Genomic DNA, 21446 nt, shown 5'->3' with positions numbered 1-21446 from the left:
TTACGTGGAGAACTTGGACGCATCTCAGTTGAAACTTGGTATTTGGGGCGGTAAGTTCGGTTTCTTTGATGTTTATTCCGATTTCTATGCAATGTAGTAGGCTATAGGCCGTCTCGTTACACACTGACGGCTGTCAGTAGCGGCCTGAGTGGGCGGATGGTATATTTGGAGCAAATTTAAGTAACAGACGAAGACAGACGATATATATTTTTGTGTAGTTACACTGGAAGCAAGCTCTATTCAAACTAAGTCACTATTGTTTTCGGGTGTGCGTTCGTACCCGGCACAGATTGACAACTATATAATAGATTATACTTTTATAGGCTACTTGACAAAGAGGAACTTGTAGCTGTTCCATTCTTTCAGTATTTATCAATGGATTTCATTTGCATACTCATATTCATTTAAAGTTGCAACCTCAAGTATTGTTTTCAATATTTAATAAGTTAGAAATATCCAGTTTAATTTCCTCCTACATGATCATGTTATGTGATAATACTGGCATCTTAGACCATTGCTATGATGCTAAGTAATCTATGCAGTCTGCTCTTTCCACTCTACTTCACACAAAAGTACACAGTTAAATGTAGCTGTTACAAAATGCTGTGAGTGTATCACTTTTTGATGTGTTTAGTTACAAATACAGTATCATGAGTATGCAAAGCTGTTTTCGTAGATCAGTAAGGCTGTCATCCGGGTGTTGTGCAGGCGCATGCGTTTGTGTTTCCGTATAATATTATATACATTGTACAGTATTGAATGCAATATTAGAGCAGCAGGGAACATATTGTTTTAAAAATTTTGATCAGTGATATATTTTCTAGTCAATTAAAAATTGATTAGCAGCTACTGTTTAATATTTAAAACTGAAACTTGCACAGCGGCGCGATACTGAACAAAACGTTCCGTGTTCAGCCATTGCTTACTCAAGTTATTGTCATAATTGAAACCTACAATTTGAAAAAAACAGAAAAAAAAAGAAAACCAAAAAGTAACATCGTTGGTGGGTGCATGATATATAGCAAATAAGGAAATGTTTAATTTAACGATGCACTCAACACATTTTATTTGTGGTTATATGGTGTCAGACATATGGTTAAGAACCACACAGATATTGAGAGAGGAAATCCGCTGTCTCCACTTCATGGGCTACTCTTTTTGATTAGCAGCAAGGGATCTTTTATATGCATCATCCCATAGACATGATAGTACATATCACGGCCTTTGTTACACCAGTTGTGGAGCACTGGCTGGAACGAGAAATAGTCCAATGGGTCCACCGAAGGGGATCGATCCTAGACCGACCGCTCATCAAGCGAACGCTTTACCACTGGACGACATCCCACCCCTATATAGCAAATATGTCTAGTTTCATCTCCTCGGTGTCAATCCTACTTGTTATAGATTAATTGTGCATCCTGATGCTGTGGGTCTATACAATTAACCTTTTATTTCTTACAAACTTGTCCAATCACTTTTTCTAAATCTTGTCTATTAACTACAGGAGGCATGGTTACAGAGAAAAGACGTGATTTTTTTCAGATTGATAAAAAAAAGAGTTGCATGCAAATTTCTGCATGGGTGCCATACAAAATATTTTGTTTTAATTAATATAAACACATAATTTATACTGATGAAACATAGCTTAATGCTCAGAGAATGAAGTATTGTAGGTGTTGGATGCAGTGTGTGTGCCCCCCCCCCCCCCCCTTTCCAAATCTGTATAATTTTTGATTGTATACATCAGCCAGCCGTCGGGCATGACAATAGTAGTTATTTACTAGCCCAACACTGAATATCACTAGCCATGGGAGTGGATCTACCATAATCTAGAAGCCATGGGACTCCTTCACATCTGAGGTGCGTGCAAATATGCACCTTAATTTTACCTCAAGCGGTTTTTTTTTATCATCCACCTAAAAGCTGGTAACAGCACACTTCCTGCTTTTTGTTAGAAATAACGCTGAAAAGAAGCCACCTTAACCTCAGCCGACTGGCGTGTTTGAATACCAGTATCATATATTGATTCTATGTGTTCTATTCAATACTTCTTTGTGTCAGTATATTACAGGGAACATTTTGTTCAGTATCATGTCGCGGTTCACTACACAAGTTTTAGAGGTAACTACACAATTTCAAAACTTAAACAGTAGATGCTAATCGATTTTTAATTGACTAGAAATATCGCTATTATTAGTATTAGTAAAGATTTTGAAAACAAAATGTTCTCTAGTGTTCCAGGGTTTGACAAATCCACTAGCCCATGATCCTGGCTAGTGGATTTTTGGTCTGAGCTAGAGGAAATTATCAGTTGAATTTCTATAATACATAGGGCACTGGCCAAATCTTGGTAGGTACTGGGTTCGGATCCCAGTCGAGGCATGGGATTTTTAATCCAGATACCGACTCCAAACCCTGAGTGAGTGTTCCGCAAGGCTCAATGGGTAGGTGTAAACCACTTGCACCGACCAGTGATCCATAACTGGTTCAACAAAGGTCATGGTTTGTGCTATCCTGTCTGTGGGAAGCGCAAATAAAAGATCCCTTGCTGCTAATCGGAAGAGTAGCCCATGTAGTGGCGACAGCGGGTTTCCTCTCTAAATCTGTGTGGTCCTTAACCATATGTCTGACGCCATATAACCGTAAATAAAATATGTTAAGTGCGTCGTTAAATAAAACATTTCTTTCTTTTTCCTAGTATGAACATGAATAATGTTGCTACATACTGTTTCAGTCCTACTTTTGTCCTACTTTTTCCTTCTATTTTTAAATTTTTGTCCTACTTTTTCCATATTTTCATAAGGGTGTGCTGGACAGCCTACAAATGCTGCATTTACATGTCTTGCACCCTCTTTCCACCACCAATCTAAGGATTTTATAGCCCTATCTCTCTCTGATTATTACTATTGGTAAAATTGTATGTATATTTAAAGTAGGGCTAGTGAATTTTTAATCATGGCTAGTACATTTTTAAAATCACTGATCCCATGGCAAGTGGATTTTTATAAAATTCTAGAAGCCCTGCCTGCCTGCCTGCATGTACATTTTTATTTTTAAATTTCATGATGAGATACACATGTACTAGTGCACTCATGTTACACATGCATAGATGCAGTTTTAAAGATCCTACTTGAAAGGTATGTACTAATTACAGTGCTTTCTACATATTATGTATATTTTCACTTCAACTTATTTTCGTGCTCATATCCAATTAAGGTTCAAGCATGCTGTCCTGGGCACACACCTCAGCTATCTGGGCTGTCTGTCCAGAACAGTGGGTTAGTTGTTAGTTGTTAATGGGTAGTGAGAGAGAAGAGGGTGTAGTGGTCTTACACCTACCTATTGAGTCGTTAAAACTCACTCTCGGTGGGAGCCGGTACCAGGGTGTGAACCATGTACCTACCAGCCTTATGTCCGATGGCTTAACCATGACACCACTAAGACCATGATGTATAAATTGCTTGTAAAAATGCAAAATAAAGGAGTAAAAATCTTTGCACTGAGATCACATTGTGTCAAGTTCGTTCACATAGTATGCACATTAGCAGTGTTTGACAAATGTTTTAGAAAGTCACTTGGTCCTCACAGAATCTTTGGCTAGTGCTCTAGATGTATTATAGTAATTCTGTTGATAATTTACACTAGCCCAGACTAGAACTGGGCGGTATACTGTATATACTGTTCAGTATTGGTATTATGAAAAATTGAAAAATGTTTCCTGCCATTTATAAAGCACTAACAATATATCTTAACGAACGTAAAATGGGTTGGGCATACCCACACGAGAGCCTTGTGTATGGAATTTAATTTTATTTAGATGAAATTAGCGGGTGAGCTTTAACTCTGTCATGCTTTTAAAGTCGAGTATACTGAAAATATTGCTCGATATTGGTATTGTGTCAATACCAAATACCTTACCGATACCGAGGTAAAACACCCCAAAAATGACGATACTGAGCCTCGATTTTCAATACCGCCCAGCTCTAACCCAGACCAAACGTTTACTAGCTGGGACAAAGGGCTAGTGAATTTATCAAATCCTGACATACCGGGGCGGGACGTAGCCCAGTGGTAAAGCGTTCGCTTGATGTGCAGTCGGTTTGGTATCAATTCCCGTCAGTGGGCCACTTGGGCTTTTTCTCTTTTCAGCCAGTGCACCACGACTGGTATATCAAAGGCCGTGGTATGTACTATCCTGTTGTAGGATGGTGCATATAAAAGATCCCTTGCTGCTAATTGAAAAGAGTAGCCCATGAAGTGGCGACAGCGGGTTTCCTCTTTCAATATCTCTGTGGTCTTTAACCATATGTTTGACGCCATAAAACCGTAGATAAAATGTGTTGAGTACATCGTTAAATAAAACATTTCCTTCGAGGCCGGTTCTATGATATGTTCTATGCTACTGTAGTTGAAAAAAACAACTATGTAATGGTGGTTGATTTCCTTGTTGTGTTGTGTATACTGCTATAGCCAGTACATTGGCATGAGTGACAGATGGGTTGGAAACCACAATGCCATGGTCACATGCAAAGTACATTGTACTAGCATGGCAGTATCAGCTTGCAGATTAGAATATATTTATAGTATTTATGAGCACGGTTATGACTCATGAAACCACTCGTGGTGATCGTTATGTCTAATATACATGTACATGTTTCATTGTTTACTGTTATACCGTATTTGTACAATATTGATCAGATTAAGTTTTACAACACATCGTTAGATAAAACATTTCCTTCCTTCCTTCATTCGTGGTTCACTGGCTAGAACGAGAAATAGCCTAATGGGGTAACTGACAGGAATCGATCCCAGACCGACCGTGCATCAGACGAGCCCCTTTACCACTGGGCTATGTCCCACCCCCAACTATGGAGTTTGATACGAACACTCGCCTCTCATGGAGTAGCTTTTATGTATATTATGGTAGCTCCACAAAGACCAAAATGAAATATAGAAAATATGAAGGATATAGTGAACTACATGTACATATACTATTATTTTTGCAAAGCGTTGACATATATACAGTGAAACCTCTGAAGACCGGACCCTTTGTAAACAGGAATTCCCTCAAAAATCGGACATTTGACAGAGTCCCTTTTTAAAAACCAGGACAGAACTTAACCTCTCTAGACCGGATCCCTCTTAAAACCGGACATCTTGTCTTGGTCTCAAGGGTGTCTGGTTTAGAGGGATTTCACTGTACCAGGACTTCTATGATTGTTATACAAATCAACTAGCTATGGGATCAGTGATTTGAAAAGTTCACTAGCCAGGATTAAAACTTCACTAGCCCTACCTTAAGTAAATACCATTTTACAAGTAGGAATAATCAGATATATGTCACCTAAAAAATATAGAACTTAAAAACCCTTAGAGTTGATGGAGGGGGGGGGGTGGGGGGGGGGGGGTGGGGGTAGGGCGTGGACAGGATATTCATATTTACAAAATAGACTTAAATGCAGCATTTGTCAACTTGTTTTTTTGCTAGCTATCGGGCATGGCAATAGTAGTTATTTACTAGCCCAACATTGAATATCAATTAGCCATGATAGTGGGGCTACCATAATCTAGCAGCCCTGTTAGAATCCAGAGCCTGTTCTTATAAAACATTTAAACTCAAATCCAAAATGACATCAAATGCATGCAGTTTGTATGGCGTTGTCATGACGTTAAATTCTCAGACTCTTATTAGTTTGTTTCTTTTGTTTAACGACACCACTAGAGCACATTGATTTATTAATCATCAGCTATTGGATGTCAAACATTTGATAATTTTTACATATAGTCTTGGAAAGGAAATCTGCTACATTTTTACATTAGCAGCAAAGGATCTTTTATATGCACCATCCCACAGACAGGATAGCACATACCACGGCCTTTGGTATACCAGTCACAGTACACTGGATGGAATGAGAAATAGCCCAATAGGCCACCAACAGGGATCGATTCCAGCAGACTATTAGTCTTGAGTCTAGACTCTAAAAGTTTTATAAGTACATGGCTTGAACGTGACAATTTGTTATCTATGGCAAGTTTGAAAGGTTTCTGCCATTTATTGCAAATTGCTCTCCTATGGCCATGTTTAGCTTTCCTACTGCAATTATAAACCAGTAACTTCAGTGAAAATCTGCCAGTGCGACAGTTCACATCACTGCTACAATAATTGTTGTCCATGCCACCATTAAGTTCAACCGGCCTCGGTGGCGTCGTGGTTAGGCCATCGGTCTACAGGCTGGTAGGTACTGGGTTTGGATCCCAGTCGAGGCATGGGATTTTTAATCCAGATACCGACTCCAAACCCTGAGTGAATGCTCCACAAGGCTCAATGGGTAGGTGTCAACCACTTGCACCGACCAGTGATCCATAACTGGTTCAACAAAGGCTGTGGTATGTACTACCCTGTCTATTGGATTGTGCATATAAAAGATCCCTTGCTGCTAATCGGAAAGAGTAGCCCATGTAGTGGTGACAGAGAGTTTCCTCTCAAAATCTGTGAGGTCCTTAACCATATGTCTGACGCCATATGACTGTAAATAAAATGTGTTGAGTGCGTCGTTAAATAAAACATTTCTTTCTTTCTTTCCATTAAGTTCAAGCCCTGCATAACCAGATCAGGGCGTAATTCACAAAGTCTCTTAGGCTCTGCTAGACAACAAAGCATCCTCTTTGCAAGTCTTTTAGCACTGAACTGCGAGATCGCAAAGTTGCGAGAGTTTAGTGAATTAGGCCCCTGGTTAAAATCATCAGTCTTAACATACGTACATGAAGCTGTTTTTCATGTTCAATCCATACATTGACCGAGTACCCCACCCCATCTGCGACACATACATCTACAACACACGTATGCCCTAGGCATACATGCCGAACATTCTAGCAAAGCAAGCCATGCATAAATGTTCAATTTTATTACATATATTTTTTGTGTAAACCCACAGGTATATAAGAATAATAATTACGTCCCAGTGTGAATGTGTTTGAAATGGCTCGTGTCGGACATTAATGATAGCGTGAAACGTAGTCCGCAAAATGTGTCCCATTAACCTAAATTCACATACTGCATATGTACATTACTGTATAATAAAAAACTCACCATTTACATATATATATATATATCGTTAAAAAGTGTATGTTTTTCTCTACATGACAGGCTTGTTTCGTGAGAGAGTTGAATTATTGCTCTCACTCATCAGATTTAGTGTGCTGGTTTCAGGTTTATACATATATATACATATATATATATATATATATATATATATATATATATATATATATATATATATATGTACATGTGTAGTTTTCAGTGTAGTGTTATCTAGTAATATTCATTATTGGAGTAGATATAGGTTAATGGTTAATGGCAAACTGTAACGTAGTAGGTTATAGGTTCAATTCCCTTCACTGTACAGATCCAGAAGGGTTTTTCTGGCGCAGCCAGTTCTCCATAAACAGATATTACCCAACTGTTGTAACAGGTCACCCTAATGCATTAATGTTTCATGATCAGTTTGCACCAACCAGTTAACGTATGATTACCAGTATAATCTGTCTTTATCTATCTGTTTGTCTCTATCTACCTATCTACATGCATCTGTCTATCTATCTAGCTGTCTATCGATTTGTCTGTCTGTCTGTGTTCTTTTTTATATGTCCATCCATCCATCCATCCATCCATCCATCCATCCATCCATCTATCCATCCATCATTTCCATCCATCCATCCATCCATCTCCATCTATCCTTTATACATTCATCCATCATCCATCCATCATTCATACATTCATCCATCGTTCTTATACAGACAGTATAAGAACTTGACAAAGAGTTAGTAGCAAGGGATCTCACAGACAGGATAGTACATACCATGGCCTTTCATATACCAGTTGTGGTGCACTGGCTGGAATGAGAAATAACAAAATGAACCCACAGAGCACTTTACCACTGGGCTACGTCCCACCCCTGTCTAAAGAGGTCAGTGTGGTATATTATTGAGATTGCACTACATGTAGTTGTAACCAGCCTGGATAACACGTACCACAGCCTTTCATATATACCAGTTGTGGTGCACTGGCTGAAACGAAAAATAACAAAATGAGCCACCAGAGCACTTTGACACTTAACTCGGTTTCCGCCCCTGTCTAAAGAGGTCAGTGTGTTATATTATTGAGATTGCGCTACATGTAGTTGTAACCAGCCTAAATACTCGTATTGAAAAACTTGATGACCTGCAATATGTTACAAGCGAGCTAATTATCTTTTTGTTGAGGCGTAAAGCTGCGGTACATGTGACAGACATTACGTGCTGAGCACACCGTCGGCAGTTTCCTACAGGTACAGTGTGCATTGGAGCTTTCTGGGAAGTTACCTGTGTGTCTGTCTGGCTGTGTACAATGTAAATAAAGCCTATCCATGCATCCATCCATGTATCCATCCATCAATCCATCCATCCCTGCATCCATCCATCCATTCCTGCACCCATACATCCATCCATCCGTCCATACATCCATCAATCAATCTCTACATCCATTCATTATCCATCCATCCCTATGTCCATCCATCCCTACGTCCATCCATCCCTACGTCCATCCGTCCGTCCATACATCCATCAATCAATCTCTACATCCATCCATTATCCATCCATCCATCCATTACCCATCTATCCATCCATCTATCCATCCATCTATCCATCCATCCCTATGTCTGCCCGTCCATCCACACATCCATCAATCAATCTCTACATCCATCCATCCATCCATCCATCCCCAACACTTAATGTTTTGAATTTACCATAGTTTGACGCCCAATGTATTTTTCATGCTCTGGTGTCGTTAAACATTCATTCATTCTATCCATCATCCAAATACACTTAATTTTATAGTTATTATCTGTTATGAAGTTCAGATAAATTGTATGTACATATAAAACCCCAGTGTAACCAATAACATTTATTATGATAAGTTTCCTTGTATGTACATATAAAACCCCAGTGTAACCAATAACATTTATTATGATAAGTTTCCTTGTATGTACATATAAAACCCCAGTGTAACCAATAACATTTATTATGATAAGTTTCCTTGTATGTACATATAAAACCCCAGTGTAACCAATAACATTTATTATGATAAGTTTCCTCCTGTGGCATAGTTAAGCTTGTTGGTGATCGTTTTATTAACCAATAATGTTCATTTTTCCCTGAAGTGACAAAGTGCTCAGAGTTTTATGCTGAACGGTGTAATATTTCACACAAACTGTCGTTCTATTCGTGTGATGGTTATGCAACTTAAAGCTCATGTGAACTTGACTGGCAATATTTCTAGTCAATTGACAATTGATTTTCAACTACTGTTTAATGTTTTAACATTGATTGCGTAGCAGTCTCTGAAACTTGCATTGTGAATAGCAACACAATACTTGACAAAATGTTCCATGAACTGCCAAATGATTATGTGGGCAATCGATCCCCGTCATTTGGCTCAGTAAGCTATTTCTTTGTCTAGCCAGGGGCGGGATGTAGCCCAGTGGTAAAGCACTCGCTCGATGTGCTGTCGGTCTGGGATCAATCCCCGTCGGTGGGCCCATTGGAATATTTCTTGTTTCAGCCAGTGCACCACGACTGGCAAATCGAAGGCTGTGGTATGTACTACCCTGTCTATGGGATGGTGCATATAAAAGATCCCTTGCTACTAATCAAAAAGAGTAGTCTATGAAGTGGCGACAGCGGGTTTCCTCTCTCAATATCTGTGTGGTCCTTAACCATATGTCTGATTCCAATAATAACCGTAAATAAAATGTGTTGAGTGCATCGTTAAATAAAACATTTTTTTTTTTGGTACCTCACTGGTTACACATTTTATATAATTTAAATAACTAAAGGTAAAACTCACATGCATTAACTTCTGGTCACGTACCAGCCTCAGTGGTGTCGTGGTAAAGTCATCGGACATAAGGCTGGTAGGTACTGGGTTCGCAGCCCGGTACCGGCTCCCACGCAGAGCAAGTTTTAACGACTCAATACATGTAGGTCTAAGACCACTACTACACCCTCTTCTCTCTCACTAGCCATTATCAATTAACAACTAAGCCACGGTCCTGGACAGATAGCCCAGATAGCTGAGGTGTGTGCCCAGGACAGCATGCTTGAACTTTAATTGCATATAAGCAAAAGAATAAGTTGAAACGAAACAAAATAAATCTAGTCACTTACAGTTTTGAAATATATGATCTGATGATGGGTAGATGAAGTATGTACATAGAGCGATATTCTGTTAACTCTATGGGCTCGTAGGAACTAATATGGGGGGGGGGGGGGGATAAGGCCAGTGCCCCTCCACTGAGGACAAAAATGTCAATATTTTGTCATGCTGTATATATACATGTATATAAAGATAAAAATCTGGTATGTGCTCCCTTACTAGAGTGTGTGCCTCTTCACTTGAAATATATAATTCCTACAGGCCAGCCCGTTTGATCCTGTGATACTCATCAAAAACGCAAGACAATAAAGTCAAGTAGGTATAGGTGGCCAACAACTAGAAGGTTGCCAGACTTTCACCCTCTGTCTGTGTACATGGTGCGATCAGAGTGAAGAGTACTAAAAATACTGGTAGTCAACTACATTTGTAAACCATCAACTTATTTTCGTGCTTATAGCCAATAAGGTTCAAGCATGCTGTCATGGGCACACACATCAGATAATCTGGGCTGTCTGTCCAAAGAAAGAAAAGAAAGAAATGTTTTATTTAACGATGCACTCAACACATTTTATTTACGGTTATATGGCATGAAACATATGGTTATGGACCACACAGATAATGAGAGAGGTAACCCGCTGTCACCACTTCATGGGCTACTCTTTTTGATTAGCAGCAAGGGATCTATTATATGCACCATCCCACAGACAGGGTAGTACATACCACAGCCTTTGATATACCAGTCATGGTGCACTGGCTGGAACGAGAAATAGCCCAATGGGCCCACTGTCGGGCTAGTTATAGTAGTTATTTACTAGCCCAACACTGAATATCACTAGTCATGGGAGTGGGGCTACCATAATCTAGAAGCCCTGCATCAGCACTGGTGTCTGAATACCTGTCTGTGATTACATTTGTGTAACAGTAAACAATTTGATGTGATGTACATGAGTATTGGTGCCTGAATACCTGTCTGTGATTACATTTGTGTAACAGTAAACAATTTGATGTGATGTACATGAGTATTGGTGCCTGAATACCTGTCTGTGACTACATTTGTGTAACAGTAAACAATTTGATGTGATGTACTTGTATCTGAATTCCTGTCTGTGACTACATCTCAGTAAACAATTTGATGTAATGTACATGAGTATTGGTGTCTGAATATGTCTGTGACTACATCTGTGTAACTAAACAATTTGATGTAACATATATGGACATGAGTACTGGTGCCTGAATACCTGTCTGTGACTACATCTGTGTAACAGTAAACAGTTTGATGTAACATACATGGACATGAGTACTGGTGCCTGAATACCTGTCTGTGACTACATCTGTGTAACAGTAAACGGTTTGATGTAACATACATGTACATGAGAACTGGTGCCTGAATACCTGTCTGTGACTACATCTGTATAACAGTAAACAGTTTGATGTAACATACATGTACTTGTACATGAGTACTGGTGCCTTAAAACCTGGCAGTGACTACATCTGTGTAACAGTAAACAGTTTGATGTAACATACTTGTACATGAGTACTGGTGCCTTAAAACCTGGCAGTGACTACATCTGTGTAACAGTAAACAATTTGATGTAACATACTTGTACATGGGTACTGGTTCCTGAATACCTGTCTGTGACTACATCTGTGTAACAGTAAACAGTTTGATGTAACATACATGGACATGAGTACTGGTGCCTGAATACCTGTCTGTGACTACATCTGTGTAACAGTAAACGGTTTGATGTAACATACATGTACATGAGAACTGGTGCCTGAATACCTGTAGTGACTACATATTTGTAACAGTAAACAGTTTGATGTAACATACATCGTACTTGTACATGAGTACTGGTGCCTTAAAACCTGGCAGTGACTACATCTGTGTAGCAAAAACAGTTTGATGTAACATTTGTACATGAGTACTGCTGCTTCAACCTGGCAGTGACTACATCTGTGTAACAGTAAACAATTTGATGTAACATACTTGTACATGGGTACTGGTTCCTGAATACCTGTCTGTGACTACATCTGTGTAACAGTAAACAGTTTGATGTAACATACTTGTACATGAGTACTGGTGCCTTAAAACCTGGCAGTGACTACATCTGTGTAACAGTAAACAGTTTGATGTAACATACTTGTACATGAGTACTGGTGCCTTAAAACCTGGCAGTGACTAAATCTCTGTAACAGTAAACAAATTTGATGTAACATACTTGTACATGAGTACTGGTGCCTAAATACCTGTCTGTAACTACATCTGTATAACAGTAAACAGTTTGATGTAATATACATGTACTTGTACATGAGTACTGGTGCCTTAAAACCTGGCAGTGACTACATCTGTGTAACAGTAAACAATTTGATGTAACATACTTGTACATGAGTAATGGTGCCTCGCCTATCAGATCTGTGACTACATCTGTGTAACAGTAACAGTTAATTTGATGTCACATACTGTGTACATGGTACTGGTGCCTTAAAACCAGGCAGTGACTACATCAGTCTGTAACAGTAAACAATTTGATGTAACATACTTGTACATGAGTACTGGTGCCTTAAAACCTGGCAGTGACTACATCTGTGTAACAGTAAACAATTTGATGTAACATACTTGTGCATGAGTACTGGTGCCTTAAAACCTGGCAGTGACTACATCTGTGTAACAGTAAACAGTTTGATGTAACATACTTGGACATGAGTAATGATGCCTGAATATGTCTGTGACTACATCTGTGTAACAGTAAACAATTTGATGTAACATATACTTGTACATAAATACTGGTGCCTGAATACCTGTCTGTGACTACATCTGTCTAACAGTAAACAGTTTGATGTAACATACTTGGACATGAGTAATGATGCCTGAATATATCTGTGACTACATCTGTGTAACAGTAAACAATTTGATGTAACGGGATCGGTTGAGCTCTGGGTGAATTTCGTGTTGTGGCTACATCTTATTGCAGTAAAGTTTTTCATGCAGCTGTAGCTGATTTTCAGGTTGTACTGTTGAACAATGTGTGTCTTGTGACTACTTGGGAAACAGGATATCAATTTGATGAACACGCTACCGACGTTTGTCTTCACATTCTTGCTAATGGGGGGTCTCCAGTGATTTTCTCTGGGTCTTTTCCTTTTATGTGAACTCTGGTTGTTCTCTATGTTTAGGCGGGTCGTATTGGATGTTTACTGTGCTGCCACTTGCCCTCAGCGCCTTGTTGTACCCTAGTGCAGCTTCCGCGAAGTATGTCTTCATGGGAAGACAGAAGGGTTTCGTTTGCCGATTGATTTTGGTATTTGCTTCGTGATTGCACCACTGTGGTTTGAGCTGACGTGCCGATGTACGTTTCCATGGCATCGTTGTTGGGTTTCCTGTAGGGTTTGTGGGTCACGACTGAATGTGCCATGACGTCAGGAGCGCACCGCCGCGTACATGTCCGTGACGTGTTTTTAACTGTCACAATCAGTAGAACGGGGGAAGTAGATGTACAGTGAAATATGAGATTACGAATGTGTGTGTGTGTACACAGTATCTAACAACATTCTATGGATTTGGAAGGAGTTGGCTTATACATATATACCTGTGCACATATACAAATAGCTACCTGTTATATATATATATATATATATATATATATATATATAGATTGTATATACCTGTGCATATAGACAGGTTTAATAATACAAGAAGACTGCACTGGCTGAACATTGTAGATTCAAAGAGTATGTGTTTTAGAAATCCCAGCACACTGTTTGATCAGTTGCTATAAAGTATTATGAACATTTGTGAATCACGTTTTATCACAATATATTTTCTATAGAGGTCATTACTAGAGTGTTTTTCGGTATCGCAGCGTTCGAAATAAGCACTTGTCCGTTTGTCCTGACAAGTGAAAATCTATTCAGACAAACAAAATGCACCTTGGTGCTTGTCCTGTGGACAAGTGAAAATGTTCAATGCAGTTTCATTTTAAGCAATCAAAAACATCATCCTTGTACTTGAATACAAGAAACCATTTATTTGGACGAGTGAAAATGTTGGCAGACAAGTAGATTTCTAGATGTATTTGTCCGTTGGACTAAAGTAGTGTCGGAAATAGAATAAAAATGATTTTCGTCGACATATTAAACAGACATGTAAATTTTATGTAAATATCTATTTAGTTGTAGTCTACCTAATTTAGAATTTACTTGTTTTGGCTCTCATTGGTGTACAAGGTGGTGTTTACTCTTGAAATTAAAAGAAAGATGTCGGTAAACAGGTGATTTGTGCACTTTATTGGAACAGACTATAACACATTTTGGTCAATGTGTCAATTTCATTGCTGTTACAATACAATATGTGAGGGACTGTTTCTGATGACAGTTTCCCCTATTTCTCTCCAAAACAAAATATTTGTAGACATTTATGAGTAACCTTTGAGCAAAACTGTCAAGAACCATTTTGTGTTTCTGGTGTATTATATCGGTATTAAAGGTGTTATCTCAAAGTTGCATAATGATAGCTATTGCAAATCATGTTTTTATTAAATTTTGCTTTAACATTTAAAAACTATACCTTTAACTATATGCCCATAAATGATTATAGGAAATCTACTAGTAGAAAATACAGTTTTATTGGAGAATCTTTATCACAAACAGATGCTCACATACATGTATAACTATGATGTAGCACCTTTAAGTGGTCCAACATTGTGTAAATTTCTAATGTACTTATATTGAATTTATATTCACTAAATACATGTATGTTGGTCATAATTAATAAATTATGCTGCAATTCAAAATAATAGTTAACTTGCAGTTTTAAATTAAAAGTTTGTTTAAGGGTAAATGAAATTGACACATATCATCAAAATATGTTATAGTCTGTTCCAATAAAGGTCACAAATCTCCTGTTTACTGTTTACTGACATCTTTATTTTAATTTCAAGAGTAAACACCACCTTGTACATCAATGAGAGCCCAAACAAGTAAATGCTAAATTAGGTAGAGTATCATTAAATAGGTATTTACAAAATATTTACTTGTCAGTTTAAAATGAAAGAAATAATTGACGAAAATCATTTTTATTCTATTTCCGACACTACTTTAGTAAAACATTCTGCTTATTTCTATCACTGTATCGTCAATATCATGAGGCAGGACGTAGCCCAGTGGTAAAACATTCACTTGATGCGTGTCTAGGATTGATCCCTGTCGGTGGGTGCATTGGACTATTTCTCGTTCCAGCCAGTGCACCACGACTGGTATATCAAAGGCTGTGGTATGTGCTATGCTGTTTGTGTGATGGTGCATATAAAAGATCCTTGCTACTAATCGAAAAGAGTGGCCCATGAAGTTGTGACAGCGGGTTTCCTTTCTCAATATCTGTGTGGTCCTTAACCATATGTCTGACGCCATATTACTGTAAATAAAATGTGTTGGGTGCATTGTTAAATAAAACATTTCCTTCAATAGTTATGCATGTACTACAACCATGGTAGTATTAGAAAATGTACTTCACATAAACAGACTACTTGAAAAGTATCTAACAAATAAAGAAAATGTCAAACAAAACCCTAAATGTTGCCTTATTCTATATAAAAAAAAAAATCTGGCTTGTGTCCCCCTACTACAGACTGCCCATCCCCACTAATTATTGTATCACCCACTCTAGCCCTACTCTATGTAAATAAAAAAAAAATCTGGCTTGTGCTCCTTTACTAGAGACTGCCTTCTCCACAATTGATTGTGCCCCCGTCTCCACTCTAGGTATCATTCCAAAGGGGCTGCACTTACAAGTGAAAGGGGCAGAGTGTAGCCCAGTGGTAAACAACTCCCCACTATTGATCGTGCCCCCTTCCCCACTCTAGATATCATTCCTAAGGGCTGCAATTACAAGTGAAAGGGGCAGAGTGTAGCCCAATGGTAAACAGCTACCCACTATTGATTGTGCCCCCTTCCCCACTCTAGGTATCATTCCTAAGGGATGCACTTACAAGTGAAAGGGGCAGAGTGTAGCCCAGTGGTAAACAACTCCCCACTATTGATTGTGCCCCCTTCCCCACTCTAGATATCATTCCTAAGGGCTGCACTTACAAGTGAAAGGGGCAGAGTGTAGCCCAGTGGTAAACAGCTACCCACTATTGATTGTGCCCCCTTCCCCACTCTAGGTATCATTCCTAAAGGCTGCACTTACAAGTGAAAGGGGCAGAGTGTAGCCCAGTGGTAAACAGCTACCCACTATTGATTGTGCCCCCTTCCCCACTCTAGGTATCATTCCTAAGGGCTGCAATTACAAGTGAAAGGGGCAGAGTGTAGCCCAGTGGTAAACAACTCCCCACTATTGATTGTGCCCCCTTCCCCACTCTAGATATCATTCCTAAGGGCTGCAATTACAAGTGAAAGGGGCAGAGTGTAGCCCAGTGGTAAACAACTACCCACTATTGATTGTGCCCCCTTCCCCACTCTAGATATCATTCCTAAGGGCTGCACTTACAAGTGAAAGGGGCAGAGTGTAGCCCAGTGGTAAACAGCTACCCACTATTGATTGTGCCCCCTTCCCCACTCTAGGTATCATTCCTAAGGGCTGCACTTACAAGTGAAAGGGGCAGAGTGTAGCCCAGTGGTAAACAGCTCCCCACTATTGATTGTGCCCCCTTCCCCACTCTAGATATCATTCCTAAGGGGCTGCAATTACAAGTGAAAGGGGCAGAGTGTAGTCCAGTGGTAAACAACTCCCCACTATTGATTGTGCCCCCTTCCCCACTCTAGGTATCATTCCTAAGGGCTGCAATTACAAGTGAAAGGGGCAGAGTGTAGCCCAGTGGTAAACAACTCCCCACTATTGATTGTGCCCCCTTCCCCACTCTAGGTATCATTCCTAAGGGCTGCACTTACAAGTGAAAGGGGCAGAGTGTAGCCCAGTGGTAAACAACTCCCCACTATTGATTGTGCCCCCTTCCCCACTCTAGATATCATTCCTAAGGGCTGCACTTAAAAGTGAAAGGGGCAGAGTCTAGCCCAGTGGTAAACAACTCCCCACTATTGATTGTGCCCCCTTCCCCACTCTAGGTATCATTCCTAAGGGCTGCAATTACAAGTGAAAGGGGCAGAGTGTAGCCCAGTGGTAAACAACTCCCCACTATTGATTGTGCCCCCTTCCCCACTCTAGGTATCATTCCTAAGGGCTGCAGTTACAAGTGAAAGGGGCAGAGTGTAGCCCAGTGGTAAACAACTCCCCACTATTGATTGTGCCCCCTTCCCCACTCTAGATATCATTCCTAAGGGCTGCACTTACAAGTGAAAGGGGCAGAGTGTAGCCCAGTGGTAAACAACTACCCACTATTGATTGTGCCCCCTTCCCCACTCTAGGTATCATTCCTAAGGGCTGCAATTACAAGTGAAAGGGGCAGAGTGTAGCCCAGTGGTAAACAACTCCCCACTATTGATTGTGCCCCCTTCCCCACTCTAGATATCATTCCTAAGGGCTGCACTTACAAGTGAAAGGGGCAGAGTGTAGCCCAGTGGTAAACAACTACCCACTATTGATTGTGCCCCCTTCCCCACTCTAGATATCATTCCTAAGGGCTGCACTTACAAGTGAAAGGGGCAGAGTGTAGCCCAGTGGTAAACAACTACCCACTATTGATTGTGCCCCCTTCCCCACTCTAGATATCATTCCTAAGGGCTGCACTTACAAGTGAAAGGGGCAGAGTGTAGCCCAGTGGTAAACAACTACCCACTATTGATTGTGCCCCCTTCCCCACTCTAGATATCATTCCTAAGGGCTGCAATTACAAGTGAAAGGGGCAGAGTGTAGGCCAGTGGTAAACAGCTCCCCACTATTGATTGTGCCCCCTTCCCCACTCTAGGTATCATTCCTAAGGGCTGCACTTACAAGTGAAAGGGGCAGAGTGTAGCCCAGTGGTAAACAACTCCCCACTATTGATTGTGCCCCCTTCCCCACTCTAGGTATCATTCCTAAGGGCTGCACTTACAAGTGAAAGGGGCAGAGTGTAGCCCAGTGGTGAACAGCTACCCACTATTGATTGTGCCCCCTTCCCCACTCTAGGTATCATTCCTAAGGGCTGCACTTACAAGTGAAAGGGGCAGAGTGTAGCCCAGTGGTAAACAGCTCCCCACTATTGATTGTGCCCCCTTCCCCACTCTAGGTATCATTCCTAAGGGATGCACTTACAAGTGAAAGGGGCAGAGTGTAGCCCAGTGGTAAACAGCTACCCACTATTGATTGTGCCCCCTTCCCCACTCTAGATATCATTCCTAAGGGCTGCACTTACAAGTGAAAGGGGCAGAGTGTAGCCCAGTGGTAAACAACTCCCCACTATTGATTGTGCCCCCTTCCCCACTCTAGATATCATTCCTAAGGGCTGCACTTACAAGTGAAAGGGGCAGAGTGTAGCCCAGTGGTAAACAACTCCCCACTATTGATTGTGCCCCCTTCCCCACTCTAGATATCATTCCTAAGGGCTGCACTTACAAGTGAAAGGGGCAGAGTGTAGCCCAGTGGTAAACAACTCCCCACTATTGATTGTGCCCCCTTCCCCACTCTAGATATCATTCCTACTTACAAGTGAAAGGGGCAGAGTGTAGCCCAGTGGTAAACAACTCCCCACTATTGATTGTGCCCCCTTCCCCACTCTAGGTATCATTCCTAAGGGCTGCACTTACAAGTGAAAGGGGCAGAGTGTAGCCCAGTGGTAAACAACTCCCCACTATTGATTGTGCCCCCTTCCCCACTCTAGGTATCATTCCTAAGGGCTGCACTTACAAGTGAAAGGGGCAGAGTGTAGCCCAGTGGTAAACAACTCCCCACTATTGAACTCTAGGTATCATTCCTAAGGGCTGCACTTACAAGTGAAAGGGGCAGAGTGTAGCCCCCCACTATTGATTGTGCCCCCTTCCCCACTCTAGGTATCATTCCTAAGGGCTGCAATTACAAGTGAAAGGGGCAGAGTGTAGCCCAGTGGTAAACAGCTACCCACTATTGATTGTGCCCCCTTCCCCACTCTAGGTATCATTCCTAAGGGCTGCACTTACAAGTGAAAGGGGCAGAGTGTAGCCCAGTGGTAAACAACTCCCCACTATTGATTGTGCCCCCTTCCCCACTCTAGATATCATTCCTAAGGGCTGCACTTACAAGTGAAAGGGGCAGAGTGTAGCCCAGTGGTAAACAACTCCCCACTATTGATTGTGCCCCCTTCCCCACTCTAGATATCATTCCTAAGGGGCTGCACTTACAAGTGAAAGGGGGCGGGATGTAGCCTAGTAGTAAAGAGCTGCTAATCGAAAAGCATGGCCCATGAAGTGGTGACAGCGGGTTTCCTCTCTCAATATCTGTGTGGTCCTTAACCATATGTCCAGCGCCATATAACCATAAAATAAAATGTGTTGAGTGTGTTGTTAAATAAAACATTTCCTTCCTTCCTTCTTCAAACTGACAAACTGTTTTTTTTTAATTAAAATCGATCATCAGAGCATAACTACTTGGTGATTATTTTATGTTCTTGTTAAGTGTCAGGGATTTGATTTTACATGTACATCGTTGACAGAACATACAATTAGATGGACACGGCAACATCTGAGGGTTTTAACTATTTTTGTGTACTGACCACTGCACTGGTTTGTTCACAGGACTCCGACTTAAGAATTTGAAACCCATGGCCATTTTAAAAATCCCAGCAATCTTAAATCAGTAACTTCAGGCGTGGATGCAGGATTTCTGAAAGGGGGTGGGGGGGGGGGGGGTCCAAATGTGATGACTGATCTCTCCTTTTACACAGAACAGTTAATATAATCATGTTTCCCCGTAAAGGTTATGGTCAGTTTTCAAAAAGGAGGGGGGGGGGGGGGGGGTCCGGACCCCTGGACCCCCTAGATCCGCTATTGAACTTTAGCAACAAATAAACAGAAAATTAAAAACCAGTAATTGAGTCTTAATTCGTCCAACAGCCCTCTACATTGCTACTGATTTGGTCATATATGCAACCATTTTTTTTTCATTTGGTGATTAAAACATTTCATACTATCTATATAAGAAATACATAGAGAATATTTTAAGTTTTTTTGTTAAATATGATTTATTTCTTATCGAATGAAGTTTGCAATCATATCTCACGAGTCGCGCTTGCACGACGAGTGTGATATGATTGCAAACTTCACTCGATGAGATATAAATCACATTTGACAAAAAACATAAAATTTTCTATTTATTATATAACTTTTGGCAATTTACCGTTATTTTTAAAATGCCAGCAGCAAAATAGTTCCGGCTTTCTTACAGTGAAGATAACATTTTCTACAGTGACGATAACACATAAATTTAGAGTGAAATAGTGAAATTTTCACTCTAAAATGTGTTATCATCATTGATTGACTGATAACACTTTTATTTCACTGATACCTGTATTTTAATATATTTCACTAAATGTTATATAATACAAGTAAACGCCATCTGGCTCCTAGGTGGAAAAGTTAACATTGAGGCCTGTGTGATGTTAATGATTTTTATCGAGTGGGAAAAAAACTGCCATCAGTAGAGCCCTTCATCTATGGCAATTCATATCACTTTACAACAATTACCATTGATACCATCTCTCGTTCCAGCCAGTGCTCCACAACTGGTGTAACAAAGGCTGTGGTATGTACTATCATGTCTGTGGGATGGTGCATATAAAAGATCCCTTGCTGTTAATTGAAAAGAGTAGCCCATGAAGTGGCGATAGCGGGTTTCCTCTCTTTATATCTGTGTGGTCCTTAACCATATGTCTGATGCCATATAGCCATAATTAAGATGTTTTGAGTGGTTGTTAAATAAAAAATTTCTTTCCTTCCTTCAAAACCAGGGGGGGGGGAGGGGGGCGGACCCCTGGATCCGCTACTGAACTTTAGCAACAAATAAACAGAAAATTAAAAACCAGTGATTGTGTCTTAATTCGTCCAACAGCCCCTCTACATTGTGACTGATTTGGTCGCATATTCAACCTTTTTTTTTCATTTGGCAACTAAAACATTTCATACTATCTATATATACAAAATACAAGTAGACGCCATTAACACAGAGGCCAGTTTAATGTTAATGATTTTTATCCAGTGGGAAAAAACTGCTATCAGTAGAGCCCCTGATCTATGGCAATTCATATCACTTTACAATAATTGCCATTGATACCACAGTTAAGTTGCAGCCCTGGTTCACCTTGCATTCTCATTGTCTTGTTCATTGTGTCATGTTCATTGTGTCATGTACTGT

The 21446-nt window shown here is 40.2% G+C and overlaps 1 protein-coding gene across 5 annotated transcripts in view; it reads left to right on the top strand.

The window, feature by feature from the left end:
• Nucleotides 1-21446, top strand: part of LOC121373312 (vacuolar protein sorting-associated protein 13A-like) — a 197762-nt gene that overhangs the window by 136 nt on the left and 176180 nt on the right. For all 5 annotated transcript variants that reach the window (XM_041499874.1, XM_041499873.1, XM_041499872.1 and 2 more), the window contains exon 1: nt 1-50. This exon is cut by the window's left edge and continues 136 nt beyond it. In XM_041499874.1, coding sequence (XP_041355808.1) covers nt 1-50 — 50 coding nt within the window. The remainder of the gene's footprint in view (nt 51-21446) is intronic.

The sequence above is a fragment of the Gigantopelta aegis genome, chromosome 5 (assembly GCF_016097555.1).
Source record: "Gigantopelta aegis isolate Gae_Host chromosome 5, Gae_host_genome, whole genome shotgun sequence".
NCBI lineage: Eukaryota > Metazoa > Mollusca > Gastropoda > Neomphalida > Peltospiridae > Gigantopelta > Gigantopelta aegis.
Note: the sequence above shows the minus strand (reverse complement) of the source record. Positions and strands in the feature narration are given on the sequence as shown.